The sequence below is a fragment of the Copadichromis virginalis genome, linkage group LG3 (genome assembly GCF_057382275.1).
Source record: "Copadichromis virginalis isolate Kocher_CV1m ecotype Utaka linkage group LG3, C_Virginalis_male_GT1.1, whole genome shotgun sequence".
NCBI classification, from domain to species: Eukaryota; Metazoa; Chordata; class Actinopteri; order Cichliformes; family Cichlidae; genus Copadichromis; species Copadichromis virginalis.
The window spans coordinates 12378138-12404934 of NC_140620.1; the positions used below are offsets into that span (position 1 = coordinate 12378138).

General features: G+C 41.7%; 2 protein-coding genes across 4 annotated transcripts; one reads left to right on the forward strand and one right to left on the reverse strand.

Annotated features, from left to right (window-relative positions):
• The first annotated feature begins 374 nt into the window (after window positions 1-374).
• Window positions 375-6182, forward strand: LOC146712823 (uncharacterized). Of its 3 annotated transcripts, XM_085452645.1 has the most exons (6): window positions 375-458; window positions 565-640; window positions 3748-3937; window positions 4116-4274; window positions 4498-4628; window positions 5227-6182. In XM_085452645.1, the coding sequence occupies exons 3-6, from the start codon at window positions 3757-3759 to the stop codon at window positions 5278-5280; spliced, it is 525 nt and encodes a 174-aa protein (XP_085308771.1). In that variant the 5' UTR covers window positions 375-458; window positions 565-640; window positions 3748-3756; the 3' UTR covers window positions 5281-6182. The 3 variants fall into 3 exon arrangements, with proteins under 3 accessions (XP_085308771.1, XP_085308770.1, XP_085308772.1); XM_085452644.1 differs by lacking the exon at window positions 565-640; XM_085452646.1 differs by lacking the exon at window positions 565-640 and having other exon boundaries at window positions 445-504.
• A 1980-nt stretch (window positions 6183-8162) lies between these two features.
• plod3 (procollagen-lysine, 2-oxoglutarate 5-dioxygenase 3) lies at window positions 8163-26322 on the reverse strand. Its single transcript, XM_085444624.1, has 19 exons — window positions 26062-26322; window positions 20914-21005; window positions 19755-19891; window positions 17382-17545; window positions 17189-17301; window positions 16637-16700; window positions 15880-15977; window positions 14918-15013; window positions 14698-14829; window positions 14280-14401; window positions 13257-13361; window positions 12278-12403; window positions 11307-11451; window positions 11066-11179; window positions 10912-10983; window positions 10676-10780; window positions 10449-10595; window positions 9408-9533; window positions 8163-9306 (listed from the first exon to the last, which is right to left on the reverse strand). Exons 1-19 carry the CDS (start codon window positions 26144-26146, stop codon window positions 9151-9153), a joined length of 2199 nt encoding a protein of 732 aa, XP_085300750.1. The 5' UTR covers window positions 26147-26322; the 3' UTR covers window positions 8163-9150.
• Between the last annotated feature and the right edge of the window lie 475 nt (window positions 26323-26797).

The window sequence follows — 26797 nt, forward strand, 5'->3', positions numbered from 1 at the left end:
ATTAACAAACAACTCTCATGCCGTATTAAAAGCCAGTAAATAAAAATGTGTTTTAAGATGAGATTTAAAAAGATTGACAGTATGAGCCTGTCTGATGTGTAGGGGTAAATTATTCCACAGCTTAGGTGCTACGACTGCAAATGCTCGATCACCTCTATGAACCAGCCTCGACCTTGGTACAGCTAAAAGCAAAAGATCACTTGATGGTAAGGGTTAGGGTTAGGATTTCATTTTTAATGGTTAGGGTTAGGGTAAGGGGCTAGGAAAAGCATTATGTCAATGTCCTCACTAAGATAGCTGAACGGGCTTGCGTGTGTGTGTAGGTGTCAGTGTGTGTGCGCACGTGTGTGTAGGGAGGGAGGGAGCAGAGCAGACTTTGCCCTGCATGCAGGAAACTGTCGCTCAGTCGCCACACCACCAACAACGCTGCGACCAGCCGAGGAACTTCACACCAGCCAGTGAGTACAAACTGGGAGAACTGGAAGAACAGATTCACAGCTGGGGGTGAGGGGGACCACATTTAATGCCTGTGTCACTGATCCTATGTTCAATCTGAGCTTGCAGGTCCAGCTCAGAGGTCAGTCATGTGACTGAAGGCCTCACCTGTGACATCATAGCAGGGCCAGTGTTTATATATGAGGTGAAAACACTAACACACTTCTGTATGAGAATATTATGGTTTATCAAAGTTGGGGGGAAAGTTTTCATGGTCAGTGTGATCGCTTCTACCTGTGGTTACTCAGCTGTTTGAACCTCCTGATGACTTAATGGCAGTCGCTCCAGGAAGTATCCAGAGCCGCTCGTTTGATCTTACATTTCCCACTGCAGTATTTTAAAGTATTTGATTTACTTTGTTTTAGAACGAAAATAATTGATTGTATATAGAAGACTGATTTCTGGACTGCATCCATAGCGTGAGGAGCATTACACAGACACAGACAGACACCTGGTCATTAGTTCTGAGTCCAAGTAGAATCCAAGAATTTCATTCACAGACTTCTTGAATGGTCTGCTAGTACAATTAACTGCACAGCAGAAATATTGTTGTTCAGGTAATCAATTAAAAACGACATTCTCCAACAGCAGGTCTTTGATGTAGCCACTGTTGAAGTGCATTCAACCTGCAATCTTCTTGATGCCCTATGGGGGCGACATCTGGGGTCCGATTGTATGGAAGTCTATGAGAAAATGAGCCTATTACACAACTTATCTCTCACCTCAGTTAATACTTTCCTAATGGGTTTATGGTCTCAGTCTCCACTTCCAGGTCTTATCAAATACAACATGGTGTTCAGTTTGTAACTTATGGACCCATTGGAGGATTGAGCTGAGTAGGGAAGGATTTAGAGCATGGATAGGAGCATGCAGTGTAGGAAAGAGCCGTTATTTTAAGAAGAGAGGTGACTATTGAGCAGCAGTATAGCTTCATGCTGAGAAGGAGCACTACAGATGAGGAAGTCAGGAGTGGTAGGTAGTAGGTGGAGGTATGCCCTGGAGATGAGAGAAATAAAAGTCATTAGAAACAAGACAGAATAGAGAGTGGATATATTGGACAAAAGCGGCAGAAGGAAAAGAGGAAGACCTCAGAGGAGGTTTATGGATGTAGTAAAGGAAGGCTGTTAGTGAGGTAGGCAGATCCGCCATGATGATCCCTAAAGGGAGCAACCAGAAGAAGAAGAAGAAGAAGAAGAAGAGTGTCTCTCATTGGTTTCTAAAAAGTCTGTGGCACTAAAATCAGGCAGCTTTGACTCTCACATAGAAGTCTTTGCACATCAAGCCATTCTTCAAGAGTTTTTGTGGAGTGCTGCAGCCCACTGACCTGATCTAAGTGCATGGTGAATGCTCCAAGCTGAACCCCTGTATCTGTTGCTGGTTGGGGACTGAGATAATCCCAGTCCAAAGAAACATACAGTAGTTGAGACAACTTTGGAGGCAAGGTGTAGTCAGACTCAGAAATCTGTGTGGTTTTTCTGTGTCCTGGTGGTCTGTGGGAGGCTCTGTCAGGTCATCAACCCTTAACCTGTGTAATCTGTGGATTATGATGGTATGACATCTGCACGGGCACCTGTCGATTCGGTTTGTGAGATTGCTGACACACGTTTGCCATCAGGATGGCCCTCCCCAGTGCTCGCTCTATTAATTTCATTCTTCTCAGTGATGTCTTCAGTCAAGAGAATTTGGACTTCGTAACAAAGACTTGGCAGCACAATTTGGAATTAAATCATCTGACTGAGCTCTGTCCAAAATAGTGCTCCTTTGTTGGTGGTGGACTCGCCGTCATCTTTAAGAACTGCGTTATTTGTTAGTCTGTGTTTTTTGGACATATCTATATCGAAAACAACTTGTTGTGGATAGGCGTAGCTTTGGGTCATGTGGTGTCGGTAATAGTAATAGTGATTGCTATATCACCTGTTCACAGCCCGAGGGAATTTTTGTGAATGAGTGGGTGATGGGGGAAGTTGACTTTTGCTCACCGCTCAAGCTTAGAATGTTTATTTTGATCACTGTTTTTCTACAGATTTTAAGGATTTGATAACAAATAAAGAAGTTTTTAATCTGGAACTTTGACTTATGTTTTGAACAGCGGGCGCGTCAACATTATCCCCCTATTAGCCCCTAACCCATTCCACAATTGAGCCCTACACACAGACACACAAATCTTATTTAAAAATCTTTTAAAAACCTTATTCCCATTCAGATTGTAGCCTCCATCTCTCTTGAATATTGATTGGAAATAGATTATTTCTAGCTCTAAACATTATCTGTGCTATATTGTAATTAACCAAGTCATGGAGTTTTCACAACTTTTGTCTGTGTCTGTCTTTTAATACAGAGCTTACCCTTCCTAAACAGTTATTCAGTCAGCATATTATCATCCAGCATGCCACTGAACTTTATCGGATTTGTTTAATGTTAAGTTAGAGTCAGTATTGGATGCAGAAATGTTTGTTAGAGATTTTAATGAAAAGACAGGCATTCAAAGAGTCATTTCTTTTGGATAAATGAAGCTCGTCTGCAGTTAGAAGGTCCAAACCACCGAATGAAAAGTGCATCATGTGAAGGAATGAGAAAAGGGAGTCTGCATATTTTATCAGTATTATATTGTTCAGTAAAAGAAATCTTAATGTCCTTTTAATAAAAATAAGCAGACAGGTATCTCCTGCTTTTTCATACTTACACGTGTTCTTTAACAGGTATTCTCTAACATTTCTTACTTTTATTATTAAAAAATAAATTGTATTTATTTGGTAAATAAAGTAAAATAAAATGTTGGCAAAAATGCTGTGCCTTCATCTGCTCACTCTGTTACTGATTTTTCTTGTTCTTTAAATCTGGATTGTTTTCAAAACCCTGTTGAGTATCACTGATCTGACAGGCAAAATGAAACTTTCATCGAGCCCTGCAGGTGTGCTTCCCACATCACTGTGCTAAATGTTTTTAATTCAAAACCCAAGAAACAATCTCACCTGGACTCATCCTCACCTGAACATTGTGTATTGGTATCCAGGCCGTCGTTTCTTGTCAAAGATTTGAGAAAAGCCAGGTTCTATCAGAGGTTTCTTCCTGTTAAAAGGGAGTTTTTTTCTCAGTGTGCCACTGTGCTATTGTTGGGGTCTTTACCCTACAATATAAAGCACCTTGAGGTGATGTTATATAAACAAAATTTAGTTAAATTGAAAAACTGTGAAATGTTGTTTATAAGTAAATGTATATATTAAAACGTCACTAAAGCTTGTCTCACTGCAGGTGTTCATCATGAATTCTTCAGCACCACCTCCTCCATCATCATCATCATCATCATCATCACCGGCATCAACATCTACCTCGATCAGAGCTGGGAAACAAACCCAGCTGAACTCCTCTTCATCCTCTCCCCCTCCTCCTCCTTTTACTCTGTCTCTCAGAAGTCCTGAGCTGCAAGCAGAGTTTCTAAGAGGTAACCTTTTTCTAAGGCTCAATTTTGTGTTGATGGATAACTGAACAGAACCTGAAACAGGGCCCTGAGGGGCCCGGGTGGTCCTGGGTTTCTGTATCAAACTACCACAGAAGAATTGCAAAACCCCAAATCTCAAGCACAAACAGCCACAAATGTCTTCTTATCTTTGTCTTTCCAGAGTGTCGGAACAAATTTAAGCCTCACAGCGACGACAGTGAATCCAGCGGGGTTTCCTCCACCACCTCCCCTGTGGCCTCCCCCTTCAGCCTCACTCCTTCCTCCTCCCCCTCCAGTTCTTCATCCACCTCGCCGTCCCCTGGCTTCAAGGACAGACAAGGTGAGCCGGCTGGAAGTACTGTCCTAACCTATGTGAAGTGACTAGCTCGCCCTGGTGGAGAGGACCCATTAATAGAAAACATATCTCTGAGAGACTTTGACGAGCTGTTACTGGTTTATTGTGCTGATGTAAAACAAACAGGCTCCACTCTTGGGTGTGGCATTTTGTGTTTTAGAGATTTGGTTGGACCCATATGAAAACTAAAATTATTGTCTTTGTTCAGCTCGTCTGTCACTGTCCAGCCCCGAGCTCCTTTCTGAACTGAAGGAATCCAAAAACCGCTCCCTCCGACACGTCCCCGCGCAAAAGGGAATGACCACCGTTTTCTCAGGGCGAGGAAGAGCATCAAGACAGGTGAGCAGAAACAACGTTTCTCCGTCTGGCTCTCCAGCTTTCCTTCTTTTCATTAAGACTACAAACTAACTTTATTAAAACCTTACAACACAGCAGCCATGATGTAAAGATTCAGAAACATTTTAAAGCCTTTATTTATTTTATCCATTTATTTTATAACATTCATAACCAATGTGTGAAACGATGACACTGAGAAATTTTGTTTATGTTTAAAAAATGTCTGATCACCTGTAATCCTTTGAAAGGCAAATCTTTCCACTGATGTATTTCAGTTGCTCCATATAGTCCTACTTTGATTTCATAGAGTTTGAGATGCTTCTAGTGGCTGACGGTTCTGGACTACAGACAGGCCAGTTTAACAGCTTTACTCATTACTAGAATTTGATTTAGCATCGTCTTGCTGGAGTAAGAAAGGTGTCGTCTGGATGGCGGCATGTGCTACTTGTAAACCTGCAGATATGGTTCAGCACTGGGGCCATCCAAAGAGTGACTTCCTAAAGCAACCAGAGATGTGTCGGTTTTCTGAGACAAAGTTAGGAAAGGATACATTTAAAGGAATTAAATGATCTGAATTAAATTCTTTAATTTTTCTTTTCAGGCGTCTGACTCCACTACACCCACCAAACCGGCCAATCCGAGGGTTTCTCGCTGACTTTATGAGCAACGTGTCAACCAGACTATGAACTCTAATTCTCCGTATTAATTATGTAAATACAGTGTCACAAGCTAAATGTTATGAATGCTGAAAGTGTAAAAACTCATCACCAGCTCCTGAACCATGTAGAAGACCCTGAAATAAAGTACAGAACAAGGCTCTGCAGATTTATATTTGTTCATCAATTAAAAATGTTCAGTTCATTTTTAGAGAAAGAAAAAAATAATTAATTTAACCAAATGTCTGGTCATGCAGGCTGGAGTGTGGACTTCAAGCCATGACTTTGTTGTTGCTAGGGTATCTTGTCTCACCACTTCAGAGTTCTGAATACTAAAGCTCAAAGGTATAAGGAGTGAAAGCTGATATCCAAGAGGTAAGTGTTGAATTGAATAATTAGGGTACTTGCGTAGCTATTGCTGTGGATATAGCTCAGCCGGGAGCGTCTAAAGAGCAGTTCTTGAACTTTTTCTCTCTTGACCAGTTTTTTCCCAATACTGATTGGTAGATTAGGATTCCACTTGCTGTCACATATTCAGGGAGTGCAGAATTATTAGGCAAGTTGTATTTTTGAGGAATAATTTTATTATTGAACAACAACCATGTTCTAAATGAACCCAAAAAACTCATTAACATCAAAGCTGAATGTTTTTGGAAGTAGTTTTTAGTTTGTTTTTAGTTTTAGCTATTTTAGGGGGATATCTGTGTGTGCAGGTGACTATTACTGTGCAGAATTATTAGGCAACTTAACAAAAAACAAATATATACCCATTTCAATTATTTATTTTTACCAGTGACACCAATATAACATCTCCACATTCACAAATATACGTTTCTGACATTCAAAAACAAAACAAAAACAAATCAGCGACCAATATAGCCACCTTTCTTTGCAAGGACACTCAAAACCTGCCATCCATGGATTCTGTCAGTGTTTTGATCTGTTCACCATCAACATTGCGTGCAGCAGCAACCACAGCCTCCCAGACACTGTTCAGAGAGGTGTACTGTTTTCCCTCCTTGTAAATCTCACAGTTGATGATGGACCACAGGTTCTCAATGGGGTTCAGATCAGGTGAACAAGGAGGCCATGTCATTAGTTTTTCTTCTTTTATACCCTTTCTTGCCAGCCACGCTGTGGAGTACTTGGATGCGTGTGATGGAGCATTGTCCTGCATGAAAATCATGTTGTTCTTGAAGGATGCAGACTTCTTCCTGTACCACTGCTTGAAGAAGGTGTCTTCCAGAAACTGGCAGTAGGACTGGGAGTTGAGCTTGACTCCATCCTCAACCCGAAAAGGCCCCACAAGCTCATCTTTGATGATACCAGCCCAAACCAGTACTCCACCTCCACCTTGCTGGCGTCTGAGTCGGACTGGAGCTCTCTGCCCTTTACCAATCCAGCCGCGGGCCCATCCATCTGGCCCATCAAGACTCGCTCTCATTTCATCAGTCCATAAAACCTTAGAAAACTCAGTCTTGAGATATTTCTTGGCCCAGTCTTGACGTTTCAGCTTGTGTGTCTTGTTCAGTGGTGGTCGTCTTTCAGCCTTTCTTACCTTGGCCATGTCTCTGAGTATTGCACACCTTGTGCTTTTGGGCACTCCAGTGATGTTGCAGCTCTGAAATATGGCCAAACTGGTGGCAAGTGGCATCTTGGCAGCTGCACGCTTGACTTTTCTCAGTTCATGGGCAGTTATTTTGCGCCTTGGTTTTTCCACACGCTTCTTGCGACCCTGTTGACTATTTTGAATGAAACGCTTGATTGTTCGATGATCACGCTTCAGACGCTTTGCAATTTTGAGACTGCTGCATCCCTCTGCAAGATATCTCACTATTTTTGACTTTTCTGAGCCTGTCAAGTCCTTCTTTTGACCCATTTTGCCAAAGGAAAGGAAGTTGCCTAATAATTATGCACACCTGATATAGGGTGTTGATGTCATTAGACCACACCCCTTCTCATTACAGAGATGCACATCACCTAATATGCTTAATTGGTAGTAGGCTTTCGAGCCTATACAGCTTGGAGTAAGACAACATGCATGAAGAGGATGATGTGGACAAAATACTCTTTTGCCTAATAATTCTGCACTCCCTGTATGTGATCTTTAAAAGTTGTATTATTCATATTAGACGTCAGGGTTTAAAATACTGGGGTAAATGTACTGTGTGCAATCCTTTGAATCAAAATGCTGTCTTCAATTAAAATGTCCATTTCAACGATTTCTTTTGCTGCTTCCGTGGACCAGAGATCCACCAATCAGCACTGAGTGAAGGTACGCTTTCAGGGGTTAGGATTTTAAGGTTAGCTGTCTGTTAGACTTCACTGCATCCACTTTTAGTGCAATTTTACCAATAATATGGCTCCTATGCAATCAATTGACAGTGTCCAAGAAATTTATTCTCCAAGTTTGTGAGTGAAATAGTTTTTCTTTTTTTTATTTGGATGCTACTCAACAGAATGTCTCTGTGTGATGCAATTAGAAAATAATTAATATAGTGGTGGCAAAAGCACTAAAATCAAGGCTTCAAAGCTGTAGGTAACGTCACCTTGGCTACACCTGTATTTAAATTTTTTATTTTGACTCCAGAGACAGGCCAGGTCATACTTTTCTGTAATACCAATTTGTAACATAGGATGGTGCAGTAACAGTGCACTGAGTGGGGGAAATACTGGTACTACAATAAGACAAGTACTGCCAGTTAGTGCCACCAGCACAAACTCGCAAAAGTAAATTAGTATTTATCTTTTTACTTTAAGAATATTCTTGAGTAAAAATCATAGTCGTTTTCTTGACAGTTTGATAGCCCCAAAAAAGGACTACTTAAACTGATGTGACAGGTCTTTTTTTTTTTTATTAAAATCTCAAAACTTTATTCAGTCAGTCATCAACAAATAATTTAATGCAGTTTTTACAAAGCCAGAGACTTTTGATAAACAGGCACGTATAGAAGAAAACCAGAGGCTGGGTGGAAACACTGCACCTCAGACTAAAAACCATCACAGCATTTTTTAAATAAAGACATAATCCTGCAAGAGGAGGCAGCGCTTCACACCCTAATGATGACTGCCCCATGGAAACCTAAGGAGGACATGTAAATTTTAAAAACAAGAATAAACAACAAAGAATAAAACAAATACATAAAAGGCCTTTAGAGTTTACAAAGTAAGAGTCTAAAAACTCCTCAAAGTGGAGCTCCACTTGCTTAAATCTTGTTTTTACAGACTTTTACCAAACATATAGACTTCTTGGCACATCATTCACACGGTTTTCTTTAAAGCATCTTTATACCCATATTTTTTCTCTGTATCATATTAACTGATATTGAGGATTTGCACGTCTAGAATATTGATGCTCAAATCCAGCCGACTTGTCTTTGAGGTGGATTTACCCTCGAGCACATCACTAATACGGGTAACACCCTCTACTTGGCACAACAGGTGGCATTAATCTTTCAGAGTTTGGAGTGTAACAGCTGATTGTTGAAACACAACTTGGAGTGTTTTGCTTGCATAGATTTAGTTAACGTTTAAACGTAAGGCAGCACGGTGACAACTGATTTTAAGCATGAGACTCTTATTTTGAAATGTCCGACAGCGATGCCTTCAAGACCACAAATCTCCCGTTTTTATTTGCTTCACTAGTGTCAGGAATAAAAACAAGGTAAAAAAACAGAAAACTCTGAAATGTCAACGATGATAAGTCAAATCTTATGTACACCTGAAATAAGGACACAGTGAAATAATAACATGATGCATTCAAGGTCATCACGTCTTTTCCTCCATTACGAATATGATGATGAGGTTGGCTAATCTTCTCATGCTCACACAGACACACCAGCAGCCTTTTATGCACACGCTCTGTACGCTTAGGGGTCGACAAAGGACACCATGATGTATCTGGTCCCTTTGGTGACGCGCAGGCCTTCGTGGTAGTGTGTCAGTCGACCTGGGTGCATGAAGGACCAGCCCTTCCTAGGAGACTCCACCTTACAGTCGTACCGCAGGAACCTGCAACCTCCACCCTGACACAAGTAAACATGTTGCATTACGAAAGGCAGGGCTTTAGGGAAATTATTCAGGATAGCATGTTCTTTGGCTTCTTTAGATCAGCAGGCTGCGTTACCTCGTAGTCAATGTCCTTCCTGTTCAAGGCGATGTTGATAGTGAAGGTGGAGGAGTCATGATGTGGCCGCAATAACGGTTGCTCATCTGGACGGTAACGCACCACAAAGTTCATAATGGCTTGAGCCTGCATGTAGACAGTACCAGATCATTTTTAAGAGGATTAACAAAAGACGGCACAAACACAACAATGTTCCCAACATCAGATAAAACTCTGACTCAGAAACTTTCTAAAGAAAAACATGATTAATGTATAGCTCCTTAGCACTGTGAATTTGTATTCTCTTAGAGTGCAGTAGAGCACAGTGTACCCTGACTGTACCCTGGGGCAGATACTGAGTTTTTTTTTTCTGTAATGCCTGCACTGTCAAAACCTTTGTAGTGGCTCAATATCTGGGATTAATTTCGAGGTAAGCATCGGTCTGAGATCATGAGATATTTCTGGGCTGAACTTTGGGTAAGGTCTTGAGAGAACCTCTGAGGACGGTAAGGAGTTATTCTGATGGACTGCACCTTGTGTTCAGGGTGTGCACCCTACCTTAGAGGAAGGCTCTGAATGATAAACGTATCTGGAACTTGAACACTATGGTTATTGTGTGGACTGTACCTCAACCCATGGGGTGACTCTAACCTTAATGTTGAGTCTGGACCCGACCCTCTGGTTAACGTCTGGTCTGTATCTTAGCGTAAGGGTCTTGACAGTACCTTGGTATCGAGTCTAAACCTAGGGTTTGGTCTGTATATTTAGGTGGGAGTTAGGGTATTGATGGTACTTTGGCAAAGACTCTACACTGAAAACCAAGATTTGGATCTAAACTACACTTTAGGCTAAAGTGTGGACTCAGAGGGTCTAAACTGTACTGTGGGATTAGGATCTCCTGAGCAATACCTTGGCACAAAGTCTTGAATTGAACCCTTAGGTTAGAGTGTAAACTATACTTTGGAGTAAGCTCTGGGCTCTCCCGTGAGGGAGGTTGTGGATTGAACTCCTTGGTGGGGTAGGGAGTCTGAACGTGAGACTGGGGTTAGGCTTTTACCGTACCCTGGGGTAGTAGCCAGGATAGAGTTTCTCAGTGACGGGGGAAATATAATCTTTGAGGAACTTGAGCCACTCCTTCTCAAAGCTGATCTGGTTCATGTGGATATCCACAGTTGGGACATTTTCATAACCGCCAGCCAGACGCTCATCCTAGAAACACAGAAAACACAAAACTGTTAAGTCTTAGTACTTACTTCTGCCCTTGTGTGACAGTTAGAATAAGTGTTTACCTTGTGCGTTCCACCAGACCACTCGCCACAGTCTTCCATGGTTTCTACCATATGGTCACACATTTTGTCTGAGAAAGCTGGAAACCAGTAAACATCTGGGCAGGGCTGAAATACAGAGAGATTGTTAAACCCACGATGATTCTGTAACAATCATTAATAATAATCTGAAAACACTCTACATGGGAGGTGGGGTTTTTTTGCCTCTGGTTCCTGATTCCCCTTCCTGACTTTATTACCTGCTCTACGTAAGTCTTCTCATCTTCAAAGATCTTGGAGTAGTTTTCGTGGACATACTTCTCCTTCCAGTCCTGCAAATACAGACAGACAGTCCGAGTTGTTTTAGCTTTACCCACATCATCTAATTTGAGTGTTCATGTACATTTTCCTGACCACAGGGTTGTCGAAGATCTGCCACATGTCTGGGTGGAGCCTGGACGTGTTGTAATTGGACGAGGCCACCAAACGGCCAAATTCGTCACGGTTGGACACATACATGAAGACTCCCTGTGGACATATTAAGTTTTGTTTGTATAAAGTTCAATGAAACAACAGCATTGCTGCTTACAAAAGAGCTTTTTTGAAATCCACTCTGACTGTGCTTACAGTTAAAAGCAGAGAACGTTTGTGTTACCTGGTCTCGGATGCTCCTGCAGAACACCATGTCAGCGTCCATGCCCCCTTCATCCATATACAGGCTCACCTGGGACAGTTTAGTCCGCAGCACGCTGCCTTTGATCAGGTAGACCTGAGTGATGTACGGCACATTCCACAGACCTCTGCACAAACACAGGCAGAAGGTTGTTTTACAGACAGGATGTCGCGTCTCAGAGTTTGGTGCTGGTTCTTAAGTCTTATATGTCTTATGGATTCATCTGTAGTTGGACTTGCTGACTTTCTGGACTTTTTCTAATCAGCCAAATGCTTTTTTTTGCCATTTTTGCCTGTTTGAATCCCACATTTGGTTTTCTATGCTATAGAATCTGGCACAGGGATCAAAGAAACTGAAACACCAGTTACCCCAAAACAATAGCCAAAGCAAAATCTCAACAACTGGAAACACAACCGTGGCACTTAAGAGCAAGAGATCAGCTGAAAGTAGGAGAAGAATCACTTTTTTTCTTTAATGGGAAACCCATCTAAGGTTGGGGTTGGTTTGGGTTTAACCAGATGTTAAACAGTCACCTCTTCACTACTAGAAATCACTCGCTTTCAAATGAGGGCTCATCCGTTCAATGAAAAAACTAAAAGCATATGTAGAGTCTCTCATATTTTTTAGAATTAAAATCTGAACACACCAGGAAAACTGCAACATATGCTTTTTGAATATACATCATTATTATTATTTTCATTATGACATATCTATTCACTAAATAATGGAAAATTTAAGACAAAGCGATAGCACAATCTAAAATAAAATCACTGAATCAGTTTGACCCAATTTTTTATTACCTTAAAATTTAGAAATGGATAAACAGCTATAGGTGGGTTTTTTGCTTCTGTTTCATTCATTTAACCTTTATTTAAACTTGAAATTATCTCTTTTGTGACAGTGTACTGGGCCACAATAGGCAGCATTAACCAGTTTTTGTGTGTGTTACTTACACCCTCTTGCCCTGGACGATCTCAATGTAATCTTCAGATCTGGAGTAGTATCCTTCAGGGCTTAGAGCTCCCCAGAAGTTACTCCACAGCTTTCCGTGTTTGGACAGCATGGGTGCTATGACAGACCTGCAAGAACAGCAAAGGATTTCAGAGAACTGCATTAAAATAAAAACCAACAGAATCTAACATAAAGCCTGAATACTGAGGTGTTTACACATAGGGCCTAATATCTGGAAAGAAGTAGCAGAAAGTAGTCTGAGAGAATTAAAATAGAAGAGTGACGCAGGTTCCTTTAGTCTGAAGCCATTAGCCGTTTTTAAAATCAAACAGTGAGCTCAAAATAGTCAAAGTTATGTGGCTCCAGTAGAATAATCAATGTTGCTGTTAACATTCAGGCATCCATTAAACTCCAGACAGCTTGAACTGAACCTTGGGTTTACACTAATGGTTATCGTCTCGTACACCCTCTATGCTATTAGGGTCTAGATGGTACCTTGGCACAGAGACTGGACTGAGCTTTGGGGGTTAATGTCTAAGCTGGAAGAGATCTGTATTAGAGCTTGGGATAGTATCTTGATTTGGAGTAGAGCCTGCAATGAACGTTGAGGCAAAATGTGGCCTGAGCTCTCGGTTCGTGTCAGAGCTGTTTAGGAAAGCTGAATTTGACCTTGGAGTGATAGTCTGGACACAAATACCATCATAGGCCAGGAGGAAAATAGCAAAAATGAACCAAACGTCACAAAAAGGAAATCTGAAATGATCAATCCTGGATCAGTCACCATGAAGAAGTCCTGATCATAAGCTGAATCTCCACAGCGAAACCCTCGTTGGCCTGAAGCATTTAAATATTGGCTGTCAGTTTTTAAAAACTTATCAACAAATATGTGACATTTTTGTAGTCTTTTTAGTTTTTGAGAGTCTCATCCAGTGCAGATGTGCTCAGGGTTTTACTGATGGTGTAAACACAGCTTCTACGTACTTGTTCTCCTCCATCAGGATCCTCAGGATGTCGGGGTTCGTCAAAGCCACATCGGAGTCGATGCTGAAGTAGTAGTCGCACTCTGGATCCTTCTTACACACCTCGCTGCAGTCAAACAAACACAAACAGCCAGGAAGGTTCATTACCTTCGTATTTAGAGAGTTTCCATAAAGGTGATGGTCAGACGTATTTTTTATCTTACTACAGACGGAATCTGACCTTTTTTTAATGTAATTTTTCTAAATACGCTCCAGTCATTAAACAGATTTAACTTCCTGGTTTCTAAATATGCTTCACAGAGCAATTTAAGTGTTTTGTTCTGCCTCATTTCCGTCTTTAAATGTCCTGCTTTAAAGTTCCTGCCAAGTCCTGGTTGCGAATGCTGGGTTTTAAGGAAAGAAAGAGATTCAAGGTTGTATACAGCAGTGCTCAATTCCTGGTTGTTTTTCCATGTTTTTTATGTTTCTCCGTCTCGTCAATATGTCTACCTTTATTTTCCTGATCTTTGCGTGTCTTTTGTCCTTTTATTTCCTGTCTTTGTCTTCCTCCCGATTCCCTGATTGTTTCCACCTGTATATTTGTCCTCAGAATTTATTCTCTGCCTCTTGCAGGTGCTTATTTGGGGATTTAGGTTTTATCGTATCTTTTGGATTTTCCTAAATTTAAACTTTTGTTTCAGATGAATTAATTGCTCACTTTTATTTCATTTATATGTTGGCAAAGTTCTGCAACATGCAGTTGATGAACACTATGAGCTGTACATAAATCCAAATAAAACCACAGAAGGAAAACTACTGTTGATTTCTGCCTTATTGTAAAAAAAAATAAAATAAAGGTTTTAAAGGTTGGTACTAAAAATGCAAATAGTTAAATATTTGTACATATTTGAGACCAATTTTGCTGACAGTGTTGATAACATCTTTGAAACCTACATTTCATTTGTGTCATATCTCCTGTTTCCAGGACTTCTTATATTTTACTGTTTTAAAGTGTTTATAATGTCCTTAGAGGTTGTGCACTCACACAGCCATGGTTCTGGCTTCGTCCTCCTTCAGGTTCTCCTCTGGTCCAACTACCCGGGCGTCTGGGAACAGAGACCTGTGTCGCTCCCAGAACTTCTGGATGTGACGCTCGTGGTACACGACCTGCAGTACGGGGACACAACAGGTCAGAAAGCACATGACACAGGAAGGAAGTTCTGTATGCTGCAAAAATGAACTTTGGCTCTAAATTTAGTGAACAGGCAAAACATTTTTCACAGTTGAAGGCTACTCAAACTACTCTCTGCTTGAGCCACAGTCAGGAACCTTTTCCTTGTGTCAAAGTTGCCTAAAATCTCTCGGTGAGACAATTCTGACTCTTTAATTGTGAATCTTTTTCCTCCCTCTGATGTTCCAGTGAAGGCAGTGAAACTGGAACTCTGTGCGAGTGTGCATCGTACGTTGTTGTGGATGAAGAGGCGAATCCTCGTTTTTGGGTAGTTCAGAGTGGACAGGCGCTCCAGGAACTCCTCCATGAAGGGAGTTGCATGTTCGATGAAAACAGCGACGTAGACCAGAGGCATCTGTTCGTCCTGAACACACAAACACACGTAGAGTTCAAACACTGACAGGAAAACTTTTTCTCCTCATTATGTCCTCCACTGAGAGTGGTGCAGGCACCTCATTGAAGAAGAGCAGGTCGTCGTCGCAAATCCCGCAGCCGGTTTCATAGGTCCACACCGTGGGGACGTAGTTACCGAGGTAGTTCAGCTGCAGCTGCAGAGACAAGCAGATGTGCAGAATTATTAAATATATTTGTTGTGTTTGATAATCAGATTTTTAATGATAGGCAGGAACAGTTTCAAGTGTGAGGCTTTAAAGATCAAAGAGTCTTCATTAGTTTTAAACAGCAGCACAGTGGTTTACTCTAATGCTGGGCTTACACTGTGCCATGTTTGGCAAATTTTGAGCCAATATTTCAGTCGTGCGACCGTTTTGGGGATCGGCCTTCATCGTGTGTCGTGCATCGTGTATTCGTGGGGTAACGAGAAGCGATTAACACCTCACGACCAGCTCCCGATCATCAATCGCTTGGTCGGGAGGATTTCAAACCTGTTTGAAATGCTTGGTGAAAATGACGGAGCAGCAGTGCAGCGTGTGATCTGGACACAAGCGATGGAGGCACAACTTGTGGAACTTTGGAAAGCTCATCCGAGCCTTTTCGATGTGGCCTCACAAAATTATCACGACCACAACAACCGTGAAAATAGTTGGATCTACACTGCTGCTCAATCACAGCTGCCTGATCATGTTTTTCATTAGCAATTCAGCAAAGTTGATGGTGGTGTGTCTGTGTGAGTGAAAGACAGAGAGAGCGAGCGACAGAATTTCTGTTATAAGCTTCATTTTATGGACGCACAGTGTGAGCACTCAGGTCGCATCAGAGCATCGGGTCGTATAGTGTGAGACCCTCGTGACCTACGAACTTCTAACCCCTGCGAGTCAATCGTGCAGTTTGAGCAGAAGCTGAATAACACGACTGAAAGAAATCGCAGTGTGAGCCCAGCTTAACACGTCACACCTGACTCCTGATCACAAAAATCTGTCTGTGCTCTGGTTTTACCATCACATTGTCGTGTTACCTTGGTGGGTCCGTTGCCATGGATAACAACAGGAAGCGTGTCGTAGGCGACATTCCTTGCTCTGACCTTTGCCCTCTCGAATTTCAAGACGACCTCATCTAGAGAGGAGATTTAGTGTAAGTGTTTCTGCTCAATAAGAAACGGCAGTTCCTCAAATGTCCACTTGAGGCTCCAGTGGGAAGTCAGTCCATAAGCTCGTGTTAAAATGTCCAACTTTACCGTAGAAACAAACATGATACACCTTGATTCAGTCAGACCAAAGATATATCCTCATAAGAGCCTGAGTACAGTAATAGCACGTTGAAAAAGTTGGAGGGACAGATTTATGTCAGAAAGGCATGAATACACATGTATAATAAACCTTTTAATATCTGAATTGAAGTATTTCACATTCAAAGCAGAGGTTTTCAGGATGAAGTAACCAGTAGAGTGAGTAACAAAAACCAGAATGAATGTTTCCTTACAAATCGTGGAGCTTCACAGGGCTCTATTATCGATCCTCTACTTTTTACTCAGGTTTAAACTGTATGCTTGTAAAGTGAGTCATTCCCCACAGACTGAAATAAACATGTTTACAGCCTGATACAAAAAGTTGTTTTTGTCTCTGTAGCTAATCTCCCCCCTCATTACAACAGGCTTAGAGTTGCATTAACAGGAGTGTAGCCTCTTTGAATAACAGCTGGATGGAGACAGACTGCTACATGTGAAACAGCTGGTTCACGTGTAAACTGAGCTCTCACATATCTGTGTTTCTTACCAACAGCTCCGTTCAGGTTTTGGAAGATCCGGGATCGATGATCCAGGGTCATGTTAAACTTGGTCTGATGTGACAATAATAAACAGAGCAGCTTTGTCAAGATTTAGACTTTTACAGATAAATTCAGACATGACAAGCTGGGCGAATATCTGAGATTCAAAAACTCTTCTTCTCTGAAATCACTGCTGGCCTAGTTTTCTAAGAATATGTTCAAAACAATTTAGTTTTTTACCCAGCAGTACAGATTAACTCGTTTTGTCTGCAACGTCAAAGACCGTCGACCTGAGGTAACATTAAAGGAGCCAACCTCAGACTGTTACTTGTTACTAATGGTAACAAGAAATGCAAAGTGAACTGCAGCCATTATCCTGTCATTGGAGGGAACAGAGTGTGAGATGGTCTTGTTCTTTAACTTACATTACAATTGGTACAGAAAAAGTATTTAGATGAAAATGTTCCTGTTGCGACTGCGACTTGTTCTAGTGGCTCTAACAGTGGCTTTAAAACTGTGGGTTACTTTTGTTTTTTTAATGTTTGTGAAGTTGTTTCTACCCTGTGTGTCTTGTCCAGGTAGATCCTGGTGTAGAAAAGTTGGTCGTCATCGCTGTCTTTGTACTTCCACTGCTGGACAATTGCACTGATCTCTGGAGCATAGCCGATGAACCCTGAAGAGCAAGAAGTCGTGTGTTACTTACTGCTTTAAACTTTTTATAGTATTTTAAAGGAATATCAGTGAGCTCCTTACCTCCTGAGTTCAGGTAGCGTTTCCCAGTACGCACCTCGGGGTATTTGGAGGCCAGGCGCTGGTCAGGCCAGCAGAAACCCTCAGCTGAGAAAATAACTTTGTGACCCAAACGGGAAAACTTGGACAGCAGCTCCTCAGGACCCGATGCAAAGATCACATCGTAACTGCATGGAGAGAGAAAGAGGGGGGCCTGTTACTGTTTGCAAGTTTGAATGTGTGGGATAAGCAGACAGAGAGCATGTTTATGACAGAAACAATCAGGACTGAACACTGAGCAGTGGCTAGAAAGAGTGAGAGCCACGTCAGCTTACATGTAAACAGGAAAGAAAAACATTTAAAGGACGATAAATGGAAGAAATTAGAAAGAGTTCAGCGTGAGCTGCAGACCTCCACAGTCGAGTGTGGCTCATTCCCAACTTTATCAGTCTCTTTCCAGAAAGTCTAAAGTAATGACCGCCTACAGCAGCTCCAGTACAGAGTTTAAGGTGTTCATTAAAACCTAAAACAGGACACAGAGGGGTCTCCTGCTCCTGCTGTGGTCTCCCCTCTACCAGATGATCACCTCGTCTCTGTGATGTTCCACAACTGGGTTATACTGGAGGAAATGGGGGTTTTACAGTTGTGGTCAGAGGTTTAAATACAGTCTTCAAGGGCATGAATTCATGGCGATTTTGGACTTTCCATGATTTATTTGAACTGTCCCAGGCTTTTTCAGGGTGGAAGAATTGCGCAGCAAACATCAGACATCACCAAAACAAACTCAATTGAGTTTGAATTTACTGTGCTTTGGATTTTCTCTAACCTTTTCTCTGTAAGGGTCAAATATATGCATTCACTCAGTTAAATTTTTTGTGGTGCTGAAGGTTCTATAGTGTATTTTAGCTGGGCAAGGCCAAAGCATACATACTTCCTGTTAGAGATCATGATCGATTACACTTGGCTTCTCTTGGCAGAATAAGAGGGAGACAGTATGTCTGTGAAGGTTCTCAGTCATCCAGGTCATCGTAGTCTAAGGAGCTTGGAAAGAAAAGCGTCTGGACTTCTTTAAGTTGCTTGAAGACGTTTCAATGGTGTAGAGTCCCAGATTTAAACCCAGTGGGAGCCAAAGAGGCCATTTGTGTCCACTGTGAGCGACCATCTTTGAACAGAGGCGGGGGTTTACGACACCAACTCTCTGCCATCTATAATCCAGTTTTGAGATCCCTGCCCAGACGCCTTAACGCCCACTCACATCCTGGGCCATCTGACCTCAGGACATCACATGATAGGGTGGGCCAGGTTTCACAATGAGCACACCCAAAACCCTGGCTGATTGGGGCCTACACACGTTTTCACGTGTCGGCTCATGTTATTAGGTAGAGGATCATCAGGGGGTCCTTTTGTCCCTCTTTGGGGGGAAACTCCCACTGGGTTTATATCTGGGACTCTCCACCATTTGACCTTAGAACTGAAGAAGCTTCTCGGATGAGAGTTGAAACGTCTTCAAGCAACTTAAAGAAGTCCAGACGCTTTTCTTTCGATTGGCTGATAGCACCTGTCAGACTGACCAATACCAAAATAGTATTTTAATTTATTTGTTATTTTTGGGTCCACAATTTGGACCCTAGCTACACAGACAGTTTGGGAACCACCAGCTGCTAGGAAAAAATGTATTTGTACGACCTAAACTGTTAGTGAGTGGCCACTGGAGGTCGCTGGACTACAAACCTGTGACTGCTTTGGTTGCAAGAGGATTGCCATGAAAGATGATGACCTGTCTGCAAACGCTCGCTAATTTACCACCATGTGACTGTCAAACTTGAAAAAGGTCGACCGAACCTTACCTTCAAGACCGTGGCAGTCTATTAAAGACGAAAGCGATCCAAAAAAGGAAGCTTTCAGTGCAGCACTGTGTGCTTCTTCCATCTTCATGGTTTATCATTTGCTAACTTGTCACGAAACATTTTTCCCCAAACAACCAGTGGCCACCCATCCTTCCCCAGGCCTCCGTGACTGGGTTTGTATTTCTGGACTGGTCTGAACTTTAGCTTTAGTTAACAGTAACAACACTGGAGCTCAGAACCAGTGAAATCCCTGCACAGGTCACAGGTGGTGCCTGAGCTCCGATTTCACTGCTTATCTGCTAATCGAACAATACGAAAATTCATATCCTTCATTTTTGTGAGAAAAGCTTTGTCCTCATGTGTGTCAAAGTAGGTCAGAAAGAAAAAGTAAAGACACAACAAAAGCAGCGAAAACTGAGACTGACAAGATAAAAAACAGGAAGAGTAGAGCTGTGAAAAGACAGAAATCAGGACTGAGCTGATGGGAACGATAAGTATATGACACACACACACACACACACACACACACACACACACACACACACTTTACCTGTCCACAAACATGATGACGAGCTCCGTCTTCTCCGAGTGTTTCTGCACCTCCTTCTTCAACCATCTCACCTTCTGACCTCCACCCACCGTCCGAGCGACGTCGCCTCCCTTCCACTCCTCGCCCAGACCCAGGACCTGTACACCACCATCACATCATTAAACTCATTTGCTCATTTGTATCCAATAAATCCTCTGACAGCTGATCTGCTCATGTGATCACTGAGAGTGTTTCTAAAGGATCTGCAGCACAAAAAAACAGAAACAGTTTTATTTTTCTCTGCTGGAGTTGTTCCTGCACCTTAAACAAAGACGTTTTACTGCAGTCAGAGCTGCACTGTGTGGCCCGACAGGTCCTCCCTGCATTCAGGAACTTTGTACAGGAACAATCGGCTCATTCACTCATTCATTCTGTTTCAGGTACCGACCACTTGGACAACAACACATTAGTCTTTAGTCTCTGCATATTACCAACAGTCAAGATGTGACTGAAGCACTTTAGCTTTAAGGCCGTTTCCACACATGCAGTTTGAACACACAGAAACAAATCCAAGCAAACTCATCAGAGTGGAGCAACAAAGGTAAACACCAGAAGGAGGTGATGAGATCTAGACTGAACACAAGGAACCGAACACCAAGAATTTACTTTAATTTCAATGATATTCTCAAATCTATGGCACCCAGAATGTAAAGCATGCACTGGAGTTTGCTAGGAACCGGCCTGAGACCACCTCCTTCAAAAGGTTTCAGTGTGGATGATGTGGTGTAATTACGGTGTTCAGAAATGAACCAGACAAAAGAGGAAACGAGTCTAGGGTTTGATTTAAACACCACAGGTATGAAAACACCTCCACTGACAAACTAACTCACTAAACCTCTAAATAAGGCTGGAAATGTGCAAACTTTGGAGCAGCTGACTCCAAGTATCATGGAGGGAAGCTGTGTGGAGCCTTGTACAGACCCACCGCTTCGATCCGACATTTAATCTCAGACCTGAGTCAAACTTCAGCAAGCGACGGCTGTGCAGCCGTGCATCAGACATCAGCAGCACCTCAGCCAGGGATGTAATGGATTACTCTTTAATGACACTAACCTCACCAGGTAACAGGTTACTCTTTAACACAAAGTTACCCAGCATGTAACTTGTGTGTGTGTGTTACCTTCACAGTGTAGTTGAACTCTTGGGCTGTCCTCATGAAGCGCAGGAAGCCGTCCGTCTCGTCTGTTGCCACGGTGATGACCAGCAAATTTTCTGCAAACACATCAGGTGATCAGCATGACGTTGTCAAATCAACAGAGAACTCTTGTTTTTTGTTTTTTTTACAACTCGTAAATATATAACGATCCATTTTGGCAAATATTGAAATATTTGGAGGATGTGCTGCTGTATGCTGGTAACACTCAGTCCTGTTTGCAGACACGAGCAGCTGCCAGAGTTTCCCTGCAGGCTTTTTATTAGGAATTGGGAGCAGAATTCCTCTGAAATTCCGAGGAAAGTCAAAGAGGGGAGGCGTAGCATGGGGGAGGAGAAGAGGGTCTGTGACCAAAGCCCCTGCTGTGCTCCTGAGGGTCTGACGTGTTTTAACGTGCGAGAGCAATAACACTTTCACTGCAGCGCAGGGCCGAGAAAACAGCTCTCGGCTGTGCAACAAAGCTCCTTAAATATCCCGAGAAATCGCTCCCATCCACTCTCTGTGCAAACAGCTGGTTCAGATACCATCAAACCAAACATGGGAAAAGCTCCTCCTCCTCCTCCGCTCCTTTTTTGGCAGCGTTTGATTGAAAGTGTCTCGAAAGTTTACTGTGAAGTTTCCAGCCAGGTGTCACGGTTTTTCAACACGTCATTAAATAACGACATCCCCTTCCCACCAGCAGCACTCATGAGTAGTTGTGTTTGAGTTCAGCTGAGCTGAGCGAGTGCATATGGAAGGAAATTCTCCTGTTTTTAACCATCGTTTTTATTCTTCAGAACTTCTAGATTTTTGAAAAGGGAGTTTTTCCTTCCCACTGTTGCCAAGTGCTCACTCAGTCTGACTGTTGAGGTTTTCACTGTATTATTGCAGGGTCTTTGCCCTAAAATGTAAAGTGGTTATGCCTTTGTGCTATATAAATAAATCTGAATTGAATTGAATAGATTCCTAGGGGTGTGTCAAAAGGCATTGTCAACAACCCATGAAAGTCTCTGCAGCTGCCTGCAGGGCAGACTCTGGGTCTCAAACTAAAAGGAAGGATTACGGAATACATCAGCTCTGAAACTATAAACACATCCTGACAAACGATCCATAAAGTGACCTCTGCCCAGGTCTTCCCTCCATGTTTATACTGAATCATTTCCATAACCAAATATGAGCAGAATTCATATTTCGCTCCTTCTTACAAAGATGTTTGTGTGTTTGCCGACTCTCATGGAAATATGTTCCTGACATGCATGATGAAAATGTAAAAAATGTAAAGACTTCCTTTTTCCGTTCCTTGATTTGAATCTGTGGGACCAGGCCGGAGGTGTGGAGCCTTGGAGAATGTTACAGATCCAAGCAGCAGATCTGAGTGGGCTCATTTCTTTCGTTTTCACATCAGTTTGCACAGCGCGCACATCATAAACACATTTTGAATTCTTTCTCAGCTTTGGTCAAATATTTTTTAAGACAAGTAGAACACTTAAACATCGAGTACTGGGGATTTTCTTCTTCTAATGAAGCCCAAAATTTTTTCCACCTGAGTGTTTTTAGGGTTACAGGCTCTCAAAGTACAAAGAAATATTGGCCCAAATGTGGCACTTTTTACTCGTTTCATAGCCCTCTTAGCTATATAAGTTCCACATTGTCAGCACAGTTTAAACACAAGCAGTTCATACTATGAAGGTACTACAGCTGATTGTGAGGGGTCAGGAGGGAACGTTTCACAGGAACAGCCCATATGAAGGAAATACAGGAAGTTTATATCAGCATAAACGTTTAATGTTTGTCCAAATAATGTTAGCATAATGTCACTGTGCTAGTGTTAACAAGCAGAACCGTTCAGAGCCTCACACATGCAAGCATGCAGGCCTACAGACCGTTCAGAACTACCTGCCGGGTTCAGGTGTTTGAAGTTAAACCTATCTGGACATTTTTATTCTCTACTCAGGTTAAACATGATATATAAGTCACTTAGATAACTTAAAAATGTTATTGTTTGGCTTTTTTCAGTATTTTATTTGTTCCTGAGTAAATCGGTTTGGCTGAGATCAAAGTTATAGTTTTTACACAGCTGAATAAACATCAAGCAGACAGCTGATTATCAGAAGTGTGAGATGCTGAGAATTTACTCCGGTGTCCTGTTATATTTTAGATAGCAAGGAGTTTATTAAACTTCACCGAAACAATCTGCAAATTTCATTAAAATTTAATAAACTATCATCTTGTCTTTATTTTTAGTTAGCACCTTAAACACTTAAAGCTGTAAGCTAATGATAGTTATATAAGAGCAGATGCTGCTGGTGCAATGAGCTGTACGTTTTACTTCCAGTGGATGATGATCTGATTAGTCGACTAATAGAAAAAATAATCGGTGACTAGTCGACGATCAAAATAATCATTTGTGGCAGCCCTACTACCGACCATGTCTGAGCTGATCCCTGTTCTGCTTTTTAAGGACCGACCACGCTAAAAACCACCTTCTTCCAACCTGCCAGGAGCATTTTCCAGCCTGATGGGAGCACCGTGTCAGAAGACAACACAGAGCCTCGAAAAGATCCCCAAATTAACATCTTGGGCCCATGGACACATCTTAATCTGATCCACAATCTATGATCAGTGCTTAAAAAGCAGGTGGACAAACAGGAGCCCACAAACTGTGGTTAACTAAGAGCCACAGAGATCTGCAGGAGTTATGAAGAAGAACGGACTGTTCTCTCTGCTGAGGTCAGGAAAGCGATTCTGCTCCCTGAAGACCAACAGAGAGAGACTGAGGAGGAGCTTCTTCCCGCAGGCGATACGGTCTCTCAATCACACCACCACACAGTACTGACCCACACATACGGTTCTTACACACACACTGGACTTTCTGGACATTGTTTTCACGTCATCACTTAAATCACTTTAAGCATATTTGCACTGCACAAGACATAATGTGGATTGCACAACACTGGACATTATACTCCTCATTTCCAGCTAATACTTGTACAGCTGTTGTTATTGTGTATATATTTATTTATATTTCTTCATACATTCTTATATAGTTCTATACTGTGTATTTTGTTGTACAGTTATTTTTTAACTTTAATTTATATATTTGATCTTATTCTTTCCCAGTTAAATTTACCCTTTTTAATTTTTCATATTTATTTGCCATCTTATTCATAGCCTTCTCTTTTTTCTTTAGGTCACGAGCAGTTGTCTAAGCATTTCACTGCATATCGTACTGTGTGTGACTGTGTACGTGACAAATAAAATTTGAAGAGTCAACACTGTAAATGACTCCTATAAAAGTCTGTCACAGAAATGTAAAAAATAAATAAAAACTGATGAAACACAAACTCTGTTACGTTCAGCCAATAGAAACTCGCCATGCTCAGTGTCACAAGATTCAGAGCTGCTGAGCACAACATGGAGGAAGTGCTCAGATATACAACAACCTCCCAGAGGAAGAAGGCGAGTTTAAGTAAGATGTTCTCACTGGTTCACAAACTCACTTTGTGACAGAGGTACAGCCTCTCGGGGTTAACTTCACTGTGTCTGTGATTGTCTGAGATGTTTTAGGGAAATACGTCTTCAGCTGAGCTGTGTTTAAAATGTGCCACAGAACCTGAGAAAAACTGAGACACTTCTTGTGAGCTCAGATATCTGAAGCCTTCAGATGAGCTAAAACACCAACCAGCTGATTATCTATTATTAACAATTTAACAGCTTCTTTATATACACAAAAAAGGTGTTTTACTAAAATATAACAATCCTGGCGTTCCTCTGAAGAATAAGCATCAGGACTGGGATAAAAGTGCAAGCAAAGAATTCACTTTTATGTATCAAAAGACCAAAACTCAAAGATCCTGAAGGAGGAAGAACCTGTAAACTGATTATTGATTTGATCAATGAATTAATCTCGAGATAAAGCAAAAGAAGTCTTTAAACTGGATCCCATGACTGAGTGAAAATGGCCTCAGATTTCAGTCAAATATTTAAAAATCTATTTTTTTTCAGTTATTTTTTCTGTTATTATCTGAGTGTCTGAACTTTAAAAAAAAAAAAAAAAAAACAGGTTTACAACAAGAAGGACATCTCGTCGTCAGTCTCACTCTGCTCCCTTTAAAAACGCCTCACATAAGTAATATAAACATGAATACAAACCACAGCTGAGCAAACAAACCTCACAGGGACGCACCAAAGACAGGATGGAAAACACAGATCAGATTTAAACCGGCTATTCTTTTGAAAAACGTTTATTCTGTGTAAGACATCTCTGCTTCACAGACCTGCCAGTGAGAGGTTCATGATGGAAATCATTAATCCTGCTACATAAAACGTGCTGTGGGCTCCCACAGTGGCTTTTTAAACCTAATTTAATCCACTTACAATACATGTTTTACTCATTTAAATGCAGTTAACTAAAATTCTTTATTCTAATACGATTATAAAATATGCAATCAAAATGATCACACTATTTTAAAAGTCCCAGCTCTCATTTGAGGCTGTAAAACCTCGTTTGAGTGGGTTGATCAGTGATTTGTAATCTTTACTGCTGGATGTAAGCATCCCTGCGTGAATGTGTCTGTTTGTGGGGATGTCTAACTTTCTTTAATATTTGAATTTTATCCGATATGCGAAGCACTTTGTACCTTTGTGTTTCTGTGATTAAAACTGATACATGTTAACCACGCTGTGTGGTAGATTATACGTGGAAAAATGGAAATAAAGATCCAGGAAACAAAGTTGCGCATTAAGATTTTCCAGAGTTTAGGGAATCATTAATAACCTGTAGGGATTACAATAAGAGTCAATGAGGTTATAAAGGGAGCAGGTCCACCGTGAGCCCCTCGGGTGAGTATTTGGGGTCATTATTGAGACTTTTTGTGATATTTACATTTTGCTCTGACATGAACACAACCCCCTGTTAAAGTTTGCTAACGGTCCTGTGGCGCTAACGGTTTTAATAATTAATAAACATCCTTCCTAAACTCACCCAGCGGCTGAATAACGGAATAAACTCTGAAAATAGTGAAAAGGTTTGTGACGTGATGAGCAGCCTTTCCGTAACCCACCCCGAGCTCCACAGCTCCAGCGGGTCACGGTGGTCCGCCCGGCCGATCAGGGGACCCCGCACAGCGGTCTTACCTGGAGAAAGCTTCCGCTGTTCGGCCCACACGGCGCCCTGGAAAAAGGCGAGAGACAGCAGGCGGAAAAGAAAACTGGAGGACATATTGGATGTTTGGACACGGCTCCGTTTAGACTGTAGGCCGTAGCTTTAGTCCACTCTTTCTCCTCTCTTCCCGGCCCTCTCTCTTCTCGTTCACCGCTCAGTCGGCACTCGACTCTCGCGATACTCGTCACCTTTTCCGACTTTTAAAAGAAAGTCAACAGAAACCGCAAAAAGCTATCCAGCCAATGAGAACAGAAATGACGCGATACAGCTTTGACGGACAGAGCTGGTATCCAATCAGCACAGATAGTCGGAAATCCACCAGCCAATAAGAGGCAGATATATGGGAACTTTTTTTCTCTTCGTTTTTCGGTGGGCTAAACCACAGAAAGTTTGTGAAAAATGGAGTACGTGAATCTTTGCCACGTCTGAGGCTTTCAGGAGAGGGAGGGAGAGGGAGAGACATAGCGAGGACATGGAAAAACGGAGAGAGAGCGTGCGTCGGCAGAGGTTTTATATAGCTTTAAAGTCGCATGTCTGCAATAAAATCTATAATGATGTTTAATCATTATAATTACACCCAAAATGTATTCATAATTTAGTATTTATTTGCATAATTTATTTAAGAAACAATTAACATTTTCCTAATGAAATATTAACACTGCGAGTTCTTTTCCTGACATACATAGCATGCATGAATAAACTCTCAAA